The 24,555-nt window shown below is 40.2% G+C and overlaps 1 protein-coding gene across 1 annotated transcript; it reads right to left on the bottom strand.

Moving 5' to 3' along the window:
* Window positions 1-359: 359 nt before the first annotated feature.
* On the bottom strand, window positions 360-23,365 carry LOC138377233 (retinitis pigmentosa 9 protein). The gene is made up of 6 exons (XM_069462035.1): window positions 23,137-23,365; window positions 12,845-12,875; window positions 11,608-11,737; window positions 3,864-3,955; window positions 1,693-1,754; window positions 360-956 (listed from the first exon to the last, which is right to left on the bottom strand). Exons 1-6 carry the CDS (start codon window positions 23,286-23,288, stop codon window positions 758-760), a joined length of 666 nt encoding a protein of 221 aa, XP_069318136.1. The 5' UTR covers window positions 23,289-23,365; the 3' UTR covers window positions 360-757.
* Between the last annotated feature and the right edge of the window lie 1,190 nt (window positions 23,366-24,555).

Genomic DNA, 24,555 nt, shown 5'->3' with positions numbered 1-24,555 from the left:
GGTGGAATCTTGGAATCTGCGGAAGGTAGACCAAGTGGTCCTGGAACCAATGTCCCTCAGATACCAACGACTGGTACGTTTCATACTGTTAAGTTTAAAATACAGCAATGTGTGTGGGTCAATATATATAGCATTCATGTAAGAAAAGTCCTATACTTGTTTGTGAAATATGGAATATTTCTGGAAGACTTCACAAAAAACTGTACCGTTGGTAGCCATCGGAAAAGGGAAGGTAGAAAGGGAGAAGGAAAAGTTTTCATGATTGAACTTTATGTACCTTTTAAATTTGGACCATTACATGTATTATTTATAAATAAATAATGTACATTTAAAAAATAAACAATGAACTTTTATTATCCTCAACCACAACAGAGACTCCAACCTGAAGTCGATGGAAATCGAGTCGCCCCACTGTGCAGGAACAAGCTGTGGCAGCGCCTGGAAGACATTCCTCAGAGATTCCCTTCCACCTGCCCCCCCTGCAGGAGGCATTTCAAAGGAATCATAAACTCACGTGACCGGCAGGGAGGAGGACATCAAATAAGCTTTCCCGCCTGAAGCCACCCTCTGGCCAGAGCTAGCTCCCAGAAAGAGACAACTCACTCTCCTGCAGGTGGGTGGGATCCACAGCTGTGACGCCACACGCCCTCCTCTCTCGGTGTCTCCATCCTCTTACTCTCTCCCTGGCATCTTTCTCTGTTCTTTGGCCACAGCGTTTAATTTTTGAGAAGAGAATGTTGAACGAGTCAAATCCTTGTCAGTCTGAGTCAGAACTCTCATTTGACTTGGAAGACTTGTGCTTCCGTTTTTTCTTCTTTCTCTTTTCTTTCTTCCTTTTCTTATGCTTTTCTTTCTTCTTCTTTTTCTTTTGTTTCTCTTTACATTCTGAGGAACTGGAGCTGCTCCCATCTTCATCTGAGGTGGAATCCTCCAGTAACTGTTTTAACTGCTGTATCCTAAAAGATACGAGAATGATCAAAAGAACTGTGATTTTTAACTTAAAAGTTTTTTAAGATAAATATATGATTTAAAAGCACTATTGGAGGACTGTCACAAATAATGTGGAGGAGAATGTCACAAATAACCATGTCACAAAGACAGTACTTTTTATCTATCCTCCCCATTCTTGTTGATATGAATGCCTATTTTGTATGACTATAACCAGTGTACAAGCCATTTTGTATTCTTTTCCTTGTCCTATACATTTCTGCATGTTCTCACAGTCCCTATAATGATAATTTTTAACAGATGCATACTTTACTAAACCATTTCCCACTGCTCAATTTCAAAGTAGACAATCTACTTCCTTAACAATTATAATTGATGAAAAAACCAACCCTGCCATTTTTTCACCCTCTCTCTAATCATGTCTAAGAATAATTATTACCAATAGCTCAGACACTTAGAGACATTGGAGAAGATAAACTAAATCCCATGAAAGAGTTAATTGTACCAAACAAATAGACAGCATAACATCGGTTGCTGACAGTGTTCTTAGGGCCCAGGCCAAGCCCACAGCCCTACACTACCCTGGGTAGAAGAAGGTGGGCCTGCCCATTCCCCTCAGTGGTCCTTTCAGCCAGGACTCTGCCCTGCCCGTATTTCACAAGTCTCCTAATATTAGAATGGTTGTTTCCAACTTATATAATTTAAAACTTTAAGAGGATATTTTTATCATCAGGACAACCTCACCTTACATCCTTTTCATGTCTTTTATTGTCTCGTATGATGTCATACATGGGATCTTCATGTGCCTTAAGGGTCAGAGAAGGGTAAGGTTTGGTTAGGCTTCGTGGACCACTAGTTAAATAAAATTAAATCCCCATGTTCCAGAAACCAGTTATTTTTTTTACTGTTTGATATAACCTTATGTTCAATATGTTCTAATCCTTTTTAAAGGTCATATCACTGGAAACTCATTAAGGCCACAAAAAGGATTTCATAATTAGAAAACTGCATGAAATAACAGAATATTCTTCATGAGGAAATAATTGCATAAACCATGGCATAGTCATACTATAAAACAGCACTCCAGTTTAGCAATATTGAAGTAACTTTCTTTGCTCTAGAGGGATAGATGACCAAAAGGTAGTATTAAGGAAAACAAATGAGTTGTAAAATGTTATCTAAGAATGATCCATTTGAAAGTACTCAAAAATCCATGTCACATACCCCACGGAAGTCTGGAAATATATACATCAGACTACTTGCTGCACACTCACTCTGGGGAGGGAGGCCAGATTGGACTTGGTTGTAAAAACCTTACCGTGAGGATTTCATTTTGCTTAATATGACAAATGTATTCTTGTATTAGGTTAGGTAATTTAAAGTGACTTAAAGTACTTAAAAATAAGAATATGTGTAGGGAAAAATGTTATAATAATTGAATTATCTCAATTTTTAAAAAAGAATAGCTGTTTATTATTGAAATTTTCAAAATTACAAAAAAATTTAAATTAAAAAAACGTATCATGTCAACACCCGGAGTTAATACCGTTAACATCTGCTGTATTTCTTCTAGTCATTATTCACAATTTATGAAAAATTACAATATTACATATGTAACTGTTTTTCACTTATGTTTTCACAAACATTTTCCCATAACATTACACATTCTTCTAAAACATGATTCTTACGTCTAGCTTCTATATTACAGTAATTTGTTAGCATGTTAGACCATCAGGTTGTTTCCTACATTTAGCTTCCACTAACCATGTAAGTAAATAAACATGAATGTTATGCTTATACTGTTGTGTACATATTGATGTTCTCTTAAATCCTTCAAGTATATCTTTGGAAGTTGAATTTCTGAGTCAAAAAATGTTAATGTTTTGAGATTTATCAACAAGCTATGTTTATAGTATCTATAAAAATTGACATTTCACCTAAAAGGGCTTAATCTAGAATAATTTTTGTTCAGATTATGAAAATGAAAACACAAGACTTCAAATGCCTTAAAAAGTTTAGAGAACGCCTGTTGACCCCAGTTCGATGCGCAGTTCGTTCTCCGTATCCAAGAGTTCCATGCCCAGAGATTCAGCTAAGGATTGTAAATATTCAGGAAAAAAAAAATGGTTACGTCTGTATTGAACATGTTCAGACATTTTTTTTTTGTCATTATTTCCTAAACAATATAGCATAACAACTATTTGCATTGTGTTAGATATTATAAGCAAGCTAGAGATGATTTAAAGCATAAAGGAAGATGTGTCTAAGTTATATACAAATGTTACACCATTTTATGTAAGGAACTTAAGCATCTGCGGATATTGGTATCCAAAGGGGGTCCAGGATCCAATTCCCCCTGGATACCAAGGGACAAATGTATGCCGATAGCTCCAGTATGTCCGCATGGCAGCATATCTCACTTGGCAGAAGCAGTTACAGAACGGTGAATTAACACCTCTGGGAGGTGAATCTGTTAAAGTGAGTTATGATACAAAGATCATTCTAATGTTAGATCTGTTTGTCATCTACAGAGGAAATATATAGAATTCTAGCTTATGATAGAAAGGCATCTAATCTTCAAAGGCTGGGAAACTACAAACCTGATTTTAGTTATCTAACGACTTTTTATATAATAGGTTTCAAAAGGGAAGTTGAATAGATAACAAGGTCTCCTTAAGAAAAGAATCACTGGTCCAAGATATAAACAAAGAACACTTTAATAAAGTTAGTTTATTCTTAAAGAGCTAATTTGTCACACAAATGCACTTTAACAGAGGTGTAGTGAACAGCAGACACTGCCCAAAAGGCTTCTGGTAATGTATTTTATGTGAACACTCAGTTCACTAGTGACTTTCTGATGCATTGATTTTACCCATCCTAATAAATATAAATTGACATTGTGGGGTTTTACTTACTACTCTGAACTGTTCTAATTTTTGGTTGCCTTTGATAAAGAAAGGACATTCTTTGTCGCCCGTTCTGTGACCATACCGTTTACAACGCCAACCTAAAAACAAAAAAGGAAACATTTCTGTAAGATAACATAGTTTCACCTAATCAAGGTAAAGACTCAGTCAATTATATTGAAGTTTTTCTTCATTAAACTCCAATTCTAAAAGAAAATGCAATTACGGATGAATCATGTAAGATCTCAGAAAACAGAGGTACCCTAATTGCTTCCTCAAGCATCCTTTAATCTTGTAGCTTTAGGAATAAATTTAACATCATCAAGTATATCTAAAGAAATCTAATGCAATAGTACTGCAAAAAATGACTTTTTTTAAACATGTGTTTCACTATGTTTTTCAAAGTAAATCTTTTCTATTAATCAAGTGTGTCTGATTCTCATTTATAAATTTATGTCACTAGAATAGCTTCTTTCTCAGATTAGGTGAACCACTGTACAAGTTACTCACCCTTAAGTTAAAAAAAAAAATCACAAGTTCTCTTAAAATGTTAATGCCATCAGAACCCTAGTACAACTTTATCTGCAGAATAGGGAAATTGTCCTGTTTAAAGAGGTTGAAGAAGTAGCTGAAGGCCTTAATGAGGAACATGGAGGAGATATGCACAAAAGAATGCATATACAGGCCAGGCACGGTGGCTCATGCCTGTAATCCTAGTACTCTGGGAGGCCAAGGTGGGAGGATCACTCGAGGTCAGGAGTTCGAGACCAGCCTGAGCAAGTGCGAGACCCCGTCTCTACTAAAAAAATAGAAAGAAATTATCTGGACAACTAAAAATATATAGAAAAAAATTAGCTGGGCATGGTGGCGCATGCCTATAGTCCCAGCTACTCGGGAGGCTGAGGCAGGAGGATCGCGTAAGCCCAGGAGTTTGAGGTTGCTGTGAGCTAGGCTGATGCCATGGCACTCTAGCCAGGGTGAAAGAGCAAGACTCTGTCTCAAAAAAAAAAAAAAAAAAACCAAAACATGCATATACATATTCCATGGCAACAAAGAGAAACATATATCTTTATGGAATTTCAATGAGAGTGGACTTGACATCAGGCATAGAGATCTGGGAAAAAGCAAGTGGTGAGCAAAGCAGGAATGGATGAGATCCATGTTACTTCTCTAGCCCATTTTCATCCTCTCAGAACCATCTGGATGTGAGGCGAATCAGGAAATTGTATGGGAATGATGAGTGAGACCCTGTGTTTCAGTATGAAGCAACTCCAACCAAGGAGGTCAGGAAGCATGAAGAGGAATTATAGGTAAGTTCTGCCAATTTTGCTCCATGCTGGCAACTACAGAAAATATGCAGTGAAAGGGAAAGAAAATTTTTCCCTTTTTATTTTTATTTGAGAATTAGATACAGGAAACCATTAAAGAACCCCAAAGTTTTGGATTCTCTATTTATTGCCTCTGAGCTGTCCCTGTCCTTATCTTCTCCAACATTTAAATATGGGGAAGAATGACTACACTCCTTCAAACTGATAGCTGTTTTTACAGCAAAACTGAAGGGATGTGAAATGCCATTAAATATGGATTGATGCACAGATATCTGGAAGATATCATTTCTGCCCAGAATCTTCTTACCATTAAAGGAAAGGAGGTCCATGCCATTCAAAGTGTGGTCCATGGACCAGGAAAACCAATAGCACAAGGGAGATTGTTAGAAATGTAGGGTATCAGGCCCAACACAGTAAAACTGATAGACAACCTCAATTTTAAGAGATTCATTGGTGATTTATAGGCATAACAAAGTAACTTTTCTAGTTAATTATAGAATTCTAATTCTAGAATTGATGAAACTTTTAAAAGTATGTAGAAGTATGTGTCTTTTTTTCCCATTTGGAATGGTTCCACGTTTTGTGGGGCTTAAAGCTTACATTACACGATAGGGAGGGGCAGGGAGAAAAGGCTGTTTAGTAAGAAAAATACAAAAACATCTTGGAAAATTTTATATCATATGACCATATGAACACATTTCTCGGGTCCCCACAGGCCTTTGAGATTAAGCTTCATTAACTTCATGGCAAAACTAGCTCTGGTCTCAATCCAAATCCTCTTATTTTCCAAGTCAATAAAAAGAAATGTAAAATCTTAAAGTGAAATACAACTAACCATGTCATCAAATACAGCTGTGGTTTTTAAGCTTTAAAGAAAAAAAAACACCTTCTGCATAAAGATGGCAGACTAAACATACACATCTTTTTTCCTTCCCTTCCTGAGATTCCATAAAAATAATATAACAACAAAGACAATTCCTTTACAAAGGAGTAAGCCAGGAGCTACCTGGTGAATGGCCAAGTGCCAACTTCCATAAATCTGTTCCTCCCTTAAAGCAATGAAAATAGTTGCGAACTTACACAAATCAACTTTTTTAAAACCTTGGAAGTTAACCAAAGGCTTGGCACAATCTGAGGAGCATTAGTTCTAGAAAAACTACTAACCCTCAGTAAGAACAATGGGATATCCGATTATTTGAACTTGGCGACTCCCAACCTGCTCCCCCATAGTCTTGAAATCATCAGCAGGCTTGAAGCTACCCAGGGAGGAATACTGAATTTTGAGCCACTCAAAAAGCCCTAACCCCAGAGCACTGTCACTATTTGACCTGTCCCACAGCTCCCTGGAAAAGCCATACATATAGGGTGTTGTTAATTGACTGGTCTTCATGATCATTCTACAGGAAAAGCCTGGTCCCCAGGATATTTGCTGAAAACAATCACCTACAACTGTTTAACATCACAGCTGCCTAAGGCTGCACTATCAGTTGGGCAAACAAGAACCCAGCCAAAAATTTAAAAGAAAGATCTGGAGAACAAGATATGCGAAGCGGGCTTTCAAAAATTCTGACATAATCCTCAGCATCAGAATGCTGCATATCTGTGCGAGGCTGCACACACACACGGTAAAGGCTTGAGAAGGCCCTGTGCCAACCAGCAAGTGGTGCAGGCAAAGGCAGACAAGTAAACTGCCTGAGCACTGAATGCATGCTCCAATATATATATATATCATCTCTTGGAAAAGAGGAGAAGGCTCCTTGGATCAAAACATTTAAGGAAATTTCTGACCACTAAGCTACCAGAGCACAGACATCAAAGGCTATACACTATAGGGAATACAGATTTAGAGAATTAATCCAGGAACTTTAGTAAAGATAAAAAAAGCAACAACAAGAAATTCTGGGTAGGAGGGTACGCTCTGATGATCTGATTTCCAAAGTCACCACATTATATTATCCAAAACATCCAGTTTTCAACAAAAAATTGCAAAACACAGAAAGGGTAAAGTAAGTCCAGATATTAGACTTAATAGATAAAAATTTTAAATCAGCTGTTATGAGATCAAAGAAATAAAACAAACCATGCCTAATGAATTAAAGGAAAGTATGAAGATGACGTCTCACAAAATAAAAATTTTCAATAAATAAATATACATTATAAAAAGAATCAAATAGAAATTCAGGACTTCAAAAGTACAGTAAAGGAAATGAAAAATTCACTAGGGGGTCTTAACAGTGGGTTCAAAATGGCGGAACAAAGAATCAGCAAACATGCACTCTGAAAAACAAAAGAATGAAAACAAATGCGCAGACACACAGACACCTGAGCATACCCCCAAGTATAAAAGCATACACATAATGAGAATCCAAGAAGGGCGGTGACAGAAAGGGTAGAAAGAATATTTGAAGTGACAATGGCTCAAAACTTCCCAAATTTGATGAAAATCAACATACAAATCTGAGATGCTGAATAAACTTCAAGTAGGATAAGTGAAAAGAGATCTGCACTTAGATATATGACAGGCAAACTGTTAAAAGCCAAAGATAACGAGAATTTTGAAAGCATGAAGAGAAAGCAATTCATGACATACATTCAATCCCCAATAAGATTAACGGCAGACTTGTCATCAGAAACTATGAATGGCATATATTTACTGCATAGGTTTAAAGGAAAAAAAAACTATAGATGGTAGAAGGCAGTGGAATGATATATTTACAATGCTGAAAGAAAAAGACTATCAAATCAGAATTTTATAGCTAGCAAACTATCCTTCAAAAATAGAGATGCTGGGTGGGCACGGTGGCTCATGCCTGTAATCCTAGCACTCTGGGAGGCCGAGGTGGGAGGGTCACTCGAGCTCAGGAGTTCGGGAGACGAGCCTGAGCAAGAATGAGACCCCGTCTCTACTAAAAAAATAGAAAGAAATTACCTGGACAACTAAAAATATATATAGAAAAAATTAGCCGGGCACGGTGGTGCATGCCTGTAGTCCCAGGTACTCGGGAGGTTGAGGCAGGAGGATCGCTTGAGCCCAGGAGTTTGAGGTTGCTGTGAGCTAGGCTGACACCATGGCACTCTAGCCCGGGCAACAGAGTGAGACTCTGTCTCAAAAAAAAAAACCAAAAACAAAAAAACAAAAATAGAGATGCCAGGCACAGCAGCTCATGCCTGTAATTCTAGCACTTTGGGACGCCGAGGTGGGAGGATTGCTTGAAGCCAGGAGTTGGAGACCAGCCCAAGCAAAAGCAAGACCCCATCTCTACAAAAAATAGAAAAATTAGTTGGGTGTGACCATGTGCACATGTAGTAGCAGTTACTCAGGAGACTGAGGCAGGAGGATTGCTTGAGCACAGGAGTTTGAGGTTGCAGTAAGCTGTGATGATGCCACTGCACTCTAGCCTGGGGGACAAAGAGAGACTGTCTCAAAACAAAACAAACAAAAAAAGACACAGTTAGGTTGAAGGATGGAAAGAGATAAACAGCGCAAACAGTAATCAAAAGGGAGCTAGAGTTGTTCCACTAATTTCAGATAAAATAGAACCTAAGATAAAAACTGTTATAAGAGACAAAGAAGGACATTTTGTACTGATAAAAGGATCAATCCATCAAGAAGATATAACATTTATAAACATGAACATATTAGAAAAAAGAGTGCCAAAAGGATGAAGCAAAAACTGACAGAATTGAAAGGGAAAAAAGAACAATGCAACAATAATAATAATAGAGATTTCAGTACTCCATATTCAATAATTGATAAAAGAACTAGAGACCAACAACAAATTTTAAGACTTAACAATATAAACCAACTGAACCTATAAAATACTCTACCACCCAACAACAGCAGCATAAACATTCTTTTGAAGCTGACATGAAACATTATCCAGAAATAAGAATTAATAAAGTTAAGAGGATTTAAACTATACAAAGTATGTCCTCCAACCACAATGGACTCAAATTATAAAGCAACTATACAAGGAAATTTGGGGACTCCACAAATTTGTAGAAATGGAACAACACGCTTGTAAATAACCCATGGGTCTAATATGTCAAAGGGGACATTAGAAAATATTTGGATCTGAATGTAAGTTAAAGCACAACATATCAAAATCTATGGAAGGCAGATAAAGTGGTGCTTAGAAGGAAATTTATAGCTTTAAATGTCTATATTAGAATAGAAGAAAGATCTCAAATAAATAATCTAGGCTTTCATTTTAAAAATCAGGAAAAAGGCTAACCCAAACCAAAAGCAAGCAGAAGGTGGAAATAATGAACTATGCCATTGGCAGACCTCAAAAACATTATGCTAAATGAAAGAAGACAGATCACAAGTGAAAGAAAACAAAAATAATATGAATCCATTTATATTAATATGATACGTCCAGAAAAGCCAATTCATTAAGGTAGTAGATTAATGGTTGCCTGGAGCTATAAATGGAATGAAAATGAACTGGAAACGGGGTGATGGGGGGGATGAAAATGTTCTAATGCTTATTTATGGTAATGGTTGCAAACACTTGGTATTTACTAAAAATCATTGCATTATGCACTTGTTTCAGGGTGATTTTCATGATATACAAAATCAATCACAATAACAATATTTTTTTAAAAAGCCATAAACACAAAAGGACAGAAAAACCAAAAAAGAGTCAATCCCATCACCATGTTGTCTAAAAAATAAGTAAATAAATAAATAAGTCAAATACAAAAAAATGTGGAACATCATAATGCAGCTAGATGAATACTACATGAATAGTTGACCCACAGAAAGTTGAATTCTAAGGCAGCAGAGGCGAGAACAGAGAAACAACTCAATTTCTATTTGCAGAACTTCCAAAAACAACTGGTAGCACCAGATACTTCTGAAAATAGAAGTGAAGGGGTAATTAAAATAAGGAGGGTTGGTTAAAAGTCCAGGGGCAACTCTGAAGAGGGGGACGAGAGGGAGAGAGATTTTTAGTATCCCATCTTTTCAAGGGCACTAATCACATCATGAGGGCCCCACCCTCATGAACTCATTTAACTCTAATTACTTCCCAAAGGCCCCATCTCCAAATATCACATTAGAGATTAGGGCTTCATCATACAAATTATAGAGTTGGGGTGGGGGAAACAAACATTCAGTCCACAATATATGGGAGCACCATCTTCAGAAAGATGAAATTGACAGAATAGCTCAAGTATTTGAATCGAAGGTCGTAAGTCTGAAGCTTGGGAACAATGAGGTTGAACTAGAGATCAGCACATGGAAAGCAAAAACAATAACAACAATAAAACAAAATTCAACAACAACAAAAACAGAACAACCATTAATTTTGGGAGGGGGGACATTACGTAGATTATGACTTAGCTCTGAACATAATCACAATACATACTGAAGACATATCTAAGTAAAATTATGATATAATTGCTGGGAAAATGAGATATAACAAGTGCACACGTGTGTGGTGAGAGCAGGAGAGAGAACTCTTCCACTGCACAAAGTACCAAATTATGCCTAAACCTGAAAAATCAAGGAGCAGTAATACAAGTATGAGGTTGAGATAAACATCAAAATAACCAACTAAAAGAGCTTTACTCTTTTGAAGAGTGTTCTGTTATACTCTTTTTTTTTTTTTTTTGAGACAGAGTCTCACTCTGTTGCCCAGGCTAGAGTGAGTGCCATGGCGTCAGCCTAGCTCACAGCAACCTCAAACTCCTGAGCTCAAAGGATCCTCCTGTCTCAGCCTCCCGAGTAGCTTGGACTACAGGCATGCCCGGCTAATTTTTTCTATATATATTTTTAGCTGTCCATATAATTTCTTTCTATTTTTAGTAGAGATGGGGTCTCGCTCTTGCTCAGGCTGGTCTTGAATTCCTGAGCTCAAACGATCCGCCCACCTCGGCCTCCCAGAGTGCTAGGATTACAGGCGTGAGCCACCTCGCCCGGCCTCTGTTATACTCTTGAAGGTGTTACTGCTATGGTGGGGCAGGGAATATGCACAGAGAGCTCAACCTGTGCAGACCCATTCCCTGGGGCCTGTGGTGGCTTCCGTGAGGTTATAATGGTTACACCAGTGACAAAAGGTGACCGACAGAGAGACCTGTCCTCCAGTGCATCCCTTACTCCCATGGCATTTCTACAAGGGATGTCCTTTTCGTTACAGGATATGCTAAAGAGTGTACTCCCAAGGCAGTGACGGTCCTGAGGAAAGACCGTGGACTTGCAATCAGAGGCCCTGGCGTCAAAGCTTTGCTCTACCTCTTTCCTTGGCCTCTAACTGACATAAGCAATCCTGCATCCTTATGTAGAAAAAGGAGACCATGCCATGACTTTAAGAGGACTGTGGTCAGAACAAGTTAGGTAAAAGAAGTGAACACACTTTGTGGACTGCGGTATGTAACTTGCATGGATTGGGGAGCGTTACTTGAAACCTTCCCACACTCACACTGCATAACTTTGACTTCTTTCCCCAGGGGCATCCAAAGTCCTTTAGTTGGAGCGTGAGCCAGAAATTCCCTGGCATGTTCATTGCCTGGTACATCTGGTATACAGTCTTCTGGCTTAGTCTCATCTTCCTAAACAAAGGAAACAAGGTGTAAACAACATGGCAAAAGACCACTGGAATTCTCTCCTGCCTGTTTTGGAGCCCACCGTCACCTGGCTCTCTCATGGGCTGCGGGTCCTAAGGGCATCCTTCATGACCTCCTCAAGAACCAGAAAGAAAGACAAGTTATACCTGATCGAAAAAGCAGGAAATAAATGTGCCACAAAAATGACACAGCTGTTCTTGGAGAAAAATCATTGGTGAAGGAGAAAAGAAATCTATCCTTCATATCAGAATGACCGGTGAGCTCCAAATTTTGACGTAAATTAGATTCTAAGATAAAAAAAAAAAATTTCACTACTCAAAATGTAGAATGAGACAAGATATAAGAATTAAAGTAAGGTTTTCTGGAATAACAAAAACAGCATGTTATAACAAAGTAGCTTATTATACCTTGAAGGCCACAGTCATGTTTTACTGTCACACACGTTTTATCTCCGACGTGCATTTTCACCACTGAATGACTACATTTACAATTAACACATTTTTTAAACTTTCTGAATTTTTAAAAGATTTCCACGAATATTAAATTTACAATGGAATATTTGTTACAAATCTTTTTTTTTTTTTCATTGAAAGTTACCAAACACAAGTTTTCTTGGCCTTTGCCTGCCACTCTGACTCCCTGGTGCAGAAACACCCAGCCACTGTGGCCAGGGAGGCTGGACTGGACGAGCTCTCAGGTCTCCTCAGAGTTTACTGTTCTCTGAGCTGCTGATACTTAAGAAATCAGCAGAGAGTGTCCAGAGGGCTGAGCCAGGTGAGGCAGACAAGCAAAATGGAATAGCAGAGCTTAGAGAAGATGCCTGTCACCAGTGAGAGAGGAGGGGCACCATGGCCGAGGAACATACTCGGCCTGCACTGCCTCCTTGGGGAAGGGAAACCCAGATGATGAAATTTCCACAAAGGCACAGGCTTGTGTCAAAGCCAAAAACTATGACCCGTCTGGCACCTGCAGGGAAGACACAGGGTTTTCATGCAAGGAGATTTAAACCTTATGCAACCATTTTTCATAACAAGTTACTGAGTCTGCAAGTATGTCTATTGGAATAACCAAGAGTACAAACTTCACACTAACCTTGATAAGCCCAGGAGGAGGTTTTTCATAACTAGAAAACAAAAAACAAGACTTCATCAACCATGTTAATGGGAACATAACACACTGCATTACATCTAAAACAGTTAATAGAATATGCCCAGCACTCAGGATCCCATATAAATAACCTGATGCTATACCACAACCTGCAGAGATCTAGAACTTAATTCATTATAATAATAGCTAACGTATTGTCTCAGCACAATCATTTTATTTTGGGGAAAAGGGAAAGTGAGACATTGCCAGAGAATGTAACTAAGAAGACCCATGGACTAGTCTGGTTCCAAAATGTCATCGTGGTTATGTCAGGTTATTGATCTAGCATTACGTCCACTTACTCAACACTGAACAGGCTCCCGGGGGGAGGGGGTGCACTCTGTTCCAACATGGTCAGGGGAACTCAGGGGAGGATGAGCAGGGTGAGAGGAAAGGGCCTGTCCCAGAGGGCTATCAACCATGGGCCTGCACCTCCTGCTCCAGATCCTCCCACCGCCCTGCTGCTGCTCTGTGACCGGTCTCCAGGCCTGAGCTGACCACACCAGACCAGGGCGCCGGACTTGGGGGACAGGATCCCTGGGTGCGCAGGCCATGGCGCATTCAGTACTGAGAGCTGCTAGTTCCTTGCAGGAAAAGAACATGGGGGCTTTCCTTGGTTTTAGCAACAGAGCTCTCAGACCCCCAGGGTTTGAGGATACAACTTAGGCTTGTGCTCCCAGTTTATTTTCACTTTCCACCACTCTGCCAAAGTGGCCCGAAAAAGCTGCTGGATTCCACGTTTGGAAAATCAGCACCAGATGCTCATGTTTAAGTATCAACATACTACTGACAATCAAACACAGAGTGGGTGTTTAGCTTTTAATTGTGAATGCCTAATGGACAAAGAAAAAAAAAAAAAAGAGTAAAGGACAACTGAACATCTCAGGTCTCTTCAACAAAGGATTTATTTATTTATTTATTTTTTGAGACAGAGTCTCACTTTGTTGCCAGGGCTAGAGTGCCATGGCATCAGCCTAGCTCACAGCAACCTCAAACTCCTACGCTCAAGCGATCCTCCTGCCTCAGCCTCCCAAGTAGCTGGGACTACAGGCATGTGCCACCATGCCCGGCTAATTTTCTCTATATACATTTTTAGATGTCCATATAATTTCTTTCTATTTTTAGTAGAGATGGGAGTCTCCCTCTTGCTCAGGCTGGTCTTGAACTCCTGACCTTGAGCGATCCTCCCACCTCGGCCTCCCAGAGTGCTAGGATTACAGGCATGAGCCACCGCGCCCGGGCTCAACAAAGGATTTAAAATATTAAATATTCCACAAACTTAGGTGATAAGGCAGCAGCAGGGTTGGAGGGGATTGACTCCAAGTTTGAAAGAAGTTCTAGTGCAGGTAAAATACTATCAAACAGCATCATGTGCTACAGAGAAATCTTTCATGAAAGGCAGGCAAGTGATGTGGCAAACTTCATTGTTGTCTTATTTTAAGAAATTGCCACAGCCACCCCAACCTTCAGCAACCACCACTTTGAACAGTCAGCAGCCATTGACATCAAGGCGAGACCTTCCACCAGCAAAAAAAGATTACCACTCACTGAAGGCTCTGATGATTGTTAGCATCTTATAGCAATAAAGTATTTTTTATTAATAATTAAGGTATGTGCATTTTTTAGGCATAATGCTATTACACATGGAACAGACTACAGTATAGTGTAAACATAACTTTTGTATGCACTGGGAAACCCCAAAATTTGTGTAACTTGCATTATTGCAATACTTACTTTATTTCTATGATCTGAAACCACACCTGTGACATTTCTGAGGTGTGCCCGAATACACACACACCTTTATGCACACAGACTATCTCTGGAAGGATACTTAAGAAACCGGTTTCATGCTTGTCTCTAGTGCAGAACTAAGGATCATAACTGGGAAGGACCTTTATTTTTCATCCCTTTCACATTTACATGCACAATGCACAAACTTACACAATGTTTTTTAGTAATAAAAAGAAAAATGAGGCCAGGTGCGGTGGCTCACGCCTGCAATCCCAGCACTCTGGGAGGCCAAGGTGGGAGAATCGCTCGAGGTCAGGAGTTCAAGACCAGCCTGAGCAAGAGCGAGACCCTGTCTCCACTAAAAATAGAAAGAAATGATTTGGACAGCTAAAAATATATATATATATATAAAAATTAACCAGGCATGGTGGCGCATACCTGTACTCCCAGCTATTCGGGAGGCTGAGGCAGGAGGATCGCTTGAGCCCAGGAGTTTGAGGTTGCTGTCAGCTAGGCTGACGCCATTGCACTCTAGCCCAGGCAACAGAGCAAGACTCTGTCTCAAAAAAAAAAAAAAAAAAAAGAAAAGAAAAATGAAATTAATGGTATCTCCATTACACCTCTGTTGGTATAGTAAGTCCAGGTTAATATATTTCGGAAAATAAAAACCAAAGGTAATTTGGCACTAAGAAAGAAAAATGGAGCCAAAAATGCACTATTAGGAACTCATCTCTGTCAGAATTAACAGAGATTTCTGTGTTTCGGTTTTAAATATGCAATGTTACTTCTGCAGTTGTTTCAGGAATAAAATCCCCATTCTACCCCTAATCAACTTGGTATTTCCCCCTACAAAAAAGGAACAGGTACAACAGGCAAAACTAAACTTAATCTTCAGAAAATATTGAAGGTTCAACTTAAAAATTTACTCCTTGCACAAGTAACCAGTCAACAATTACTATGCCAGGCACCAGAAGGGAGAACTAAGAGCATAAAAACATTCCTACTTATATTTAAAAAAGCATAAAATTAAAACTGTCCTCAGAAGTGCTCATGTAACTCTTTATAACTATCTTGATAAAAGGAGATGTTCTGCGCTCTTATGATAGCACTCCAAATTCTAGCAAGAACTTTCTCAGGTTCTAAATCAGTGTGAATGTGAATCCCGCAGAGGTAAAGCAAGGCAGAGTAGAAACTTAGTGGGCTTTGGAGGAAAAGACTTTTGGTTTGAATTCTGATTCAGTCTCACTACTATGTACTTTAGGCAAGTTACTTATGAAAGGATGGCTTTGCTAATAAAGTATCTAACGGAGAAAGATTAAGTAGAAGGGTGGGGGAAGACATTTCTCCCTCACCTACACAGACCAGGAATAAACTGGGGAGAGCAGAAAGCTTGTCTTGCCTGTGCTCAGCTGCAACCATCAGAAACTGGCCAGGCTTTCCTTATTTCCATCCAGGGAATGAACCCCAGGTAACACCGAGAATACTGAGCATGCAAGTCTGCACTTGGGACAAGCAGCAAGCTGGGAAGGAAATTCTGCAGGTATCTGTGCCCTCAAAGAGTAACTTTTAGGCTTTTAAAGGGATTTGCACCTCCCTCACAAAGAGTAAGATATAAACAGTTATAGCTCAGATCTGTCCTTTTGCCCTCTAAACCTCCAGGAAAATACTCATTTTAATACTTTAGAATGAGGTTTCCTACATCCAGACCCATTCCTTATGAACTGACTTTAAGGACTCTTTGGGCTGGGTGCAGTTGTCAGTGCCTACAGTCCCAGCTACTCCGGAGGCCGAGGTGGATCACTTGAGGCCAGGAGTTCAAGACCAGCCTGGGCAACATAGCAAAACCCTGTCTCTGAAAAATAAATAAATTACCATTTGATCCAGCAATCTCACTACTGGGTATCTACCCAAAGGAAAATAAGTCATTTTATCAAAAAGACACCTGGACTCAAATGTTTATCACAGCACAATTCACAATTGCAAAGATGTGGAATCAACCTAAGTGCCCATCAATTCATGAGTGAATAAAGAAAATGTGGTGTATATACACCATGGAGTACTACTCAGCCATAAAAAGGAATGAAATAATGTCTTTTGCAGCAACTTGGATGGAACTGGAGACCATTATCCTAAATGAACTATATCAGGAATGGAAAAACAAACACTGCATGTATTCTCTAATAATTGGGAGCTAAATGATGGGACACATGGGCACAAAGAGATATAAAGGACACTGGAAACCAAGGAGGGGGTGGGTGTGAGGGGTAAAAACTTACTTATTGGGTACAGTGAACACTATTCTGGTGATGGACACACTAAAAGTCCACACTACAAGCATTATACAAGGTATCCATGTAGCAAAAATATTTGTACCCCCATAATATTTTGAAATGGAAAATAAATAAATTTTTAAAAATTAAATTTAAAAAAGGCCCTTTGAAATAGAGTAAATATTGAGGGAGGAAGGATTAGGGAGAATAGACTAAAGCTGAAGTGAAATGCTCTTCCTTCTGCCCATCTCCAAGGTGTGGGAGCAAAGAACTTTGCCAGGTGATAGAGAAGAAATGCAACAAGTTGAAACAGCAAGAAAGACTCCCCTTTGGCTTCATCTGTGAACCCTTCCAAAAGATTACTCTCACTCTCACTCTCAATAATCCAGAGCTTTTCTAAGAGACAGAGGAGAACCTACCCTCTGAAGATTACACAGTAAACAACTGGGTTACTAGGTATGGCACAGTGTTTTCCCAAAGCAGATGCTTAACATATTTTCTAGTGGAAAGCTGTGGCATTACATAGGGCTTAACTTAGCAAAAACGATGGAAATTTGCACAACTGGGGAATACGATACAATCCATCTGTAGCCATTCATTAAAAATATTAGTACTATATCTTATGTATGCATAGAGGCCTAAGAGAGTTTGGAAGGGAGGTGGTAAAGTCTACGTAAATATCTAATAATCCAACAATACGTTATTTTTGTCATAGAAGTTGTACAAGGAACAAACATATGAACACAGTTCCAAATTTCTGAAAAATAGGTAAGTGTCTTTGCCTAGATAGGAAAACAGTGTCATGGAATTGCACATTTTGAATTCTATTATTATCAGTAATGGCATTTCCTAAATAGTCCATTTTACAATACTTTCCATAAGTTTAAAGTGAGATGGCTGATGCTTTTTTCCCTAGGGCTAAAAATCTCATTAGTTTATATAGCATGTTAGAAAAGATATTTCTCAAAGTTTAAAGTAATATTTAACTATCAAATATATCAGACTTGGAAATGGGAATGAGAGTGTGTTTATTGTGTAGTTTGACTTCTGACTATAACAGGTAAGAAGTCTGCATTATCCTTGTGGTCCTTTGTTCTTCTTTGTCTCAGAAAACAATGGTATTTACATCTAAATTCTGTGCCTTTGAGATATAAATTTTCTATGTAGTTTTACCTACGAGGTGAGTCCAGTCTTTGGAAGTGTAAATTTAGGTTTGCTCAGCTAACAATTGTTTAGGGCAACGTAGCAGGGTCAAGAAAGAGATGGATAGTCTAAACAGGGGGTACAAATTATTTGAAAACTGACAAGGAAGAATCTTATAAAAGCTGTAAGATTTGCTTCTGTCTGTGCCTGTATGCCTACATGTTTATATGTGTTATGTGTACGTGATATTTCACTACTAAAGCATATGAAAGAGCTCTACTTAGTTGGCTTAAAAGAAGTTAAGTGCTTAAAAAATATTTTATCAGAAAAATAGAAACTAATTCAAATGCCTTTTGGTTCACATGACTTGGGTAAATATTCGGTCAATGAGACTAGTTTAATACTGTTGGTTTAATGAAAACAGCTATGTCTTCTGATCAGCAAAATATCCATGTATTTATTTAACTTTAGGGCTCTTGCTTAAGAGACAACTGCCTAACAGTTGCAGACTGCAAATATGATTAACAAGTAAATAACTTAGGACAATGGCTAGCGTTGTTTAATGAACAATTCAAGCATAAAAGAATGTCAACCGGATAAAAGTTTATAATGAGATTTTAATAGCTTCAAAAATCTTTTTCAGTAACTTAACCTTAAAGTTGTGTTATGATTAAATAATAGATATTTATGAAACGTCTGAGACATTTCTAAGTAAGTTAAAATACTGAAACATTAATCATTAAACATAAGTTTAAGTTTCTATACTTTGGCATCTTATTTTTATATGGTAAAGAAGCTAAATATATTTAGATCAGTTAATAACAGAATTGAGCAAACATCTTTCTAAAATTATGAAATGGTTTTCATCTACAAATACTGATATAAAACAGTTAAAATTACTTCCTAGGTTTTTCATTAGAAATTAAGATTACTAAAAGTTAAAATTATACTTAATATATACAACTAAAACTATAGACATAAGATAAAGAATTCTGTATATAGGGTGTATAAGAAAAATAGGATGTGATTTTGGTAAAAAAAAATTAAAAGGTTATAAAGAAGGTATGAGATGTGGCCTTTGTTAAAGGAAAAGTAATTTTGTCTAGAGGTTTTAAAGGGTCTTTTTAAGTTGAAGGGATTAAAAAAAGAATAGCAGAGAAAACTGAATGGATATAGAAATTTCCGGAAAGAAAGACAATGGAAAAAATTCTAACAGGTTATACAATGTTTATAGACATCATATTTTGTGTGGTCAAAGCTAACTGAGATTGCATATATCAGCATTCCCATTCTGCATACCACCCTCAGTCTTCCGGGGTATTGGAGTGTTGGAACACACAAATGGGATAATAAAAAATCAACTGGCAAAGCTTACAGAAACTTTTAATCTTACCTGGCTTAAGGTTCTTCCGTTTGCTTAACTTATATTCTACCCTGTTCGGAAAACATCAGTTTTCTTCCTATGAAATAATGGGAAGGCCCAAGTACCTGGATGAAGGAGCCTACCAATCAGCTCTCCTTAAAGGTGATATTCTTTATTGCCAAGGCCTTATAAGCTTCTCACTAAAAATTCTAAATTAATTAAGGCTTCTTTTAATAGCAAGCTCCCAGGAGACAAAGATATCAAAGATTATGGCTTCACCCTGGAGATTTTTGGAAAAATGCCATCAAACAAAGGATTCCTTCCAATCATGTTGGAAGGGACCACATCAGGTAGCTCCACATGAGTGGACACCTCATTACCAGAGATCTTCAACACCTCATTCTTCAGATAGGGACAAGGAGCAGATAAAATAGTTCTTTGGTTACCTTCAGGAATAGGAACCACTTTTCAGATCTGGATTTCAAACTGTTTTGTTAATAATTGTCCTTATTTGTGTCATATTTTTGATTCTTAAATTGATTATGCTTTGTATTTCCAGATATCTAAAGCTGACAACAAAAAAACTAATCATGACAGCTAGATGCTTAGAAATACCCTAACCTGCCCAGGCTGCTTTGTGAGTGGATGGCCTGACTGAGATCCCCTTGTTCTGTACCTTTGTGTTGCCAATGAATTTGGCCTTGAGACCTCACTAACTTCTTAAACCACAGTATCTCTCCTTTTTCCCTCTGACTTGGGATGAGCTTACCTAGGAATAAGCCTTCCCATTGATGTGAGATAAAATTACAGGCAATACTGGGTTAAAGATAACCTGACTCATGGCGTTCTATACTTATGAAATGGGCCACCAAGCCTCCCCATGAGGACGATTTATAACTACATAATTAAATTAATAATGCCAGAACTAGTTTTTTCTGCACATGTAAACAAACCCACATGGCATAAGCAGTACATCGGTGTAGCATCTTTAGGCTAGCGGCCATTATTATAGACAGACAAGCAGCTGATAGAAACACAACATTAAGAATCAGAAGATTCCAGAGCCAACAAAAGTTCACGACGAAACAATTAGCTAAAGCCTTTCCTCTCACTGAGACAGGATTTGCTAAGATTGAGGGGCGAGATCCTAACATTGAGTGGTTTACAGAGGTTTGCTATGCAGTTAGTGAGAACAAGCAGGTTCTAAAAGACCATTTATAAAGAAAAAAAGAAAAAGGCTGTGTAAAGAGCCCTAGATACCTTTCTCAAGAAACTGACTTCAGTGGTAAGCTCCCCTCCTCCAGCAACAGAATCAAATCCTCATTCTCCAGCACTCACTTCCATCCTCTACAGCACAATCTATATCATAACCTTCCAAATAAAGTTAGCCTACCTTCTTGCCTCAAAAATGCCCCCTGCAGTAAGCTCTTACCAACATAATTCATCAGCCAGATCCCCCCAAAAAGGTAAAAGGCCTTAGGCATCTACATGCACTGCTTTCACAGATCATTTATAAGAAAATTCCTTCCTGGCCTACCATAAACAAGGCCATGCAAATTGTAACTTTGAGTGTAAAGGCTAAGTCTAGCTCCTAAAACTAGTCTGTTCCCTTCCATACTAACAACGTTGATTACAAGTTTATCTTGCCAGGTGCATAACTGAGACAAGATAAATCATTCTTTCACCTACCCAGGGACATATGCATAATTGATGCTTCCTTCACTCCCTGTTCTCTTCAAACATTCACCTTATGTAAAATGTACATTCTGTAAGACTAGCTGCCATTAGACTAGCTGCCCACCCCCTTCTCTTTTTATATGCCCTCTCCACTTTAAATACTGATTTCCCAAATCCCACTTCAGAAAAATTGTCATAGATGCATCTGTGGCTTGTGTTTTTCCTGAGCTTCCCCTCAAACTTTGGCTTAATAAATCTCCATTGATTGAGATCTTCACTTCAGCCTTTTATCTTGGGTTGTCATCGCAATACAAAGAAAAATAATGTATAGCCAATCAATAGCTTATGTTATTTTGATGTAAATTCTTGGTAAACAACTTAGGAACTGCCTCTCCTTTTCCTTTAAAAACACTTTTGTAACTGCTGGCAAATCAGAGTATATATTCAGGGCAGCTTGAATCTATGTTCCCAGGTTTCAGTCCTCAAACTTGGCCCAAATAAACTCTTTACTTTTATTAATTTTATAAAATTAACTAATTCTGCATCAGCTCTTTCCTTTAGATCACCAATTATAAAAGTTCAGCTTCTATGGCTAATTACAGAATCACAGATAACTGAAAAGTCTGCTAATCTAACCTCCCACCTGAGGTTTGTGTTGGGGATCAGGACACACCACCCCAAGAAATGACTGCAGAAGACCAGAACACACCTCTCCAAAATATGCCACCCTGGCATATTGATAATTTTGAGCTAAAAGACATTTGAGAACCAGCTAAGGCAGGAAAACTTCTTCACCTCCCCCTCAACTGCCTAAAATAATGTATAAGACTCCCCTTTTGTAAAGAGAAATTTACATCTATTAAGGACATTTTCATTATGAAAGGTATTTGTATCAGGAAGACAGCTGTCCGGAGACAACTTTTATCACCATAGAGACTTAACCTGCATAACACTGCATAATACAGCAACTTTATTTACCATACTGCTTCCTCCCCTTACCCTGCCATATGTCTCCACCACCCCCCAGAAGCCCCAAGCCTCTACCCACCAGCCTTCCGACCAGTCTCCTATTTTTGTGGCTCTCCCGGGCACGGGTATGTAATTAAAAATGTTTTTTCTACGATTAATCTATCTTACGACCATTTAATTGTAGCCCAACCAAAGAACCTAGAAGGGTAGACGGATGCCATTTTTCCCTCCCCGACGTTTGAATCTTTACACCACGCTCCTCTCCCAGGTTATCTGGACTCTCGTAGTACCCTCCGGAGCTCTGGCCGCCCACATCAGGCCATGCTGGCCCGTGAAGAACACTTGACGCTGGCCCTAAAATTCCCCTTCATGTTGCGCAGCATTTGGCCTCTCTGAGCTTCCCCCCGCGGTTGCTGGTAAAAAGTCCTCAGGCCCGGAGAGAACAGGTCTACGCTCTCTTCTACCTCACGGCCCCTCGGCCGATCCCTCGCCCCTTCTCTCTTCTCCTCCGGCCACACTAACATTATAGGCCTCGTTTCCTCTCCCTTTTTTCACAGCAGAGGATGAAAAGAGTAAGCGTTTTCTCCACTTCACTGTGGGCCCCCAGACCTACGAGGTGAAATGACTGGGACCAACGAGCTCAGCTGAACTTAGCTGTCAGCCCACAAACACTGGTCGCGCGCCGGATAACGCTTAGCTCCTCCCAACAGTGGCAAAGCCCAGCACCAAAGTTGCCGCGCCGGGAATGAAAGCCGTTGCCTCGCTCCTCTGGGCGGCCGAAGCCCCACCCACGTGCGCCCTGCTTCCACTGCCCCCTCCCAGGCCGAGGCCCGGCTCCAAGGGCGCCGAGGGACCGCGACCTTTAGCTCCCACCCGGAGGAAGGGCTTGCTGTCCAATCCCCGCGACGCCGACTTCAGTCGCCGGGACCGGGCTCCTACTGGGGCCCGGCGGGCTAAGGGCCGGGCGGCCAGGGCCTCTGTCCACTCGCGGGTGCTCCGAGGGCCCGGCCGAACGCGCCAAGCATGGTGCCCCACGACCCCGGGCCCGCTTCGTCCCGCGGCCGCGAGTCGGGGCGGCGACTCACAAGGACTCCACGTGCTTGAGCTGCTGCAGCTGCTGCGCATCGTGCCTCCGCCGCTTCTGCTCGCGGCGCCGCTGCAGCTCCTGCTCGGGCGGCTCCCGCGGCCGCCGCGCGCCCCCCGCTCCCGAGTCGTCGCGCCCCGGCCGGGACGACATAGCTGCCCCCGCGGCGCAGCTCCGGCGGCCCCTACGGCGCGGCTCCAACGCCGGCCAAGAGGGTACTTCCTCCGCGCGGCGCCCGCCCAGCCCCGCAGCGCCCCCTCCCGCCGCCGCCCCGCAGCCCGCTTCGGCTGGGGCCGCAGTCACAGCCAAGGCCAAGCGCCCCCCGATCCCCGCAGCTGCGCCCAAGGCGGTGCTGGAGTCCCCCGGCCCCGCCGCCCGGCCCGCAGCTGTCGGTGGTTGGGGCGCGCCCCCTGGCGGCGGCCGGGAGGCGGGGCGGGGGCCTGCGGCTGGAGCCCGAGGGCGCTTCCTGGTGGGGGGGAGGGGGGAGGGCACCTGCCGGCCGCTCCCACCTTCCGGCCGGGACTGCCCCTTCGCGGTCCTCTCAGCTGGACGCAAGGGAACCTCTGCCAGCCGAATTTGTAGGTCCCCAGTGACTAGACACAGAGCGGTTGCTCATTACGTAGTAATAGGATTCATCCATTTTTGGAAAAAAGCAAGTGTCCACATAAATTCTCCAGTTTTCCAGAGCATGGAGCCATGCTTAAAACATACTCAACGTACATTGTCTTGACCAAGGTTTGGGTGCTGGAAATGAAAACAAAAGCTAACGTACACTGAGCACTTGTTATGTGCCAGTCATTGAGCCAAGCCCTTAACAAGAATTGATTTAATCTTAAACTGAATAAATGGTGTTCCCATCATTGTTTTGTGGACAAATAGGAAGCCCAGAGAATATAGCAACATGCCCAACGGTGCAGAGGTAGAAAGTGTAGAGTTAGGATTCAACACTGTCAGGTAGTTAACTAGGTTGAATTTTGAAACTGTATCTGATAAAATTATTTTAGCTTTGAAGTAATGGAAAAAAACACAGTGGAAATAAAAATAACAGCATAGTGAAATATTTGCTTCAAATGTGATATTCAGTGCGGTCATTAGCTAAAATATATGAGGAGCTCTTTCAAATTTATTATAGAAAATCCAAATGGACACACAAAGGCTATGAATAGACATATGAAGTTACACTGATGTGTCCCCAAATCAGGTTTCCCTCGACAGGGAATTGGTGCGTGAACCAATCCAACAATTCGTGACAATTTCCTGAGCCAATAGGTGACCTGTAAATGCCTTGCAAGACATGTCTTGACATGCTGCTCAAAAATCATTTGGCCATATATATGACAGTTTATTTTGGGGCTCTCTTTTCTATTCCTTTGTTCTATATGTCTGTCTTTATGCCAGTACCGTATTGTTTTGATTACTG

Source organism: Eulemur rufifrons, chromosome 29 (genome assembly GCF_041146395.1).
Source record: "Eulemur rufifrons isolate Redbay chromosome 29, OSU_ERuf_1, whole genome shotgun sequence".
NCBI lineage: Eukaryota > Metazoa > Chordata > Mammalia > Primates > Lemuridae > Eulemur > Eulemur rufifrons.
This window is presented reverse-complemented; position numbering and strand designations above follow the sequence as displayed.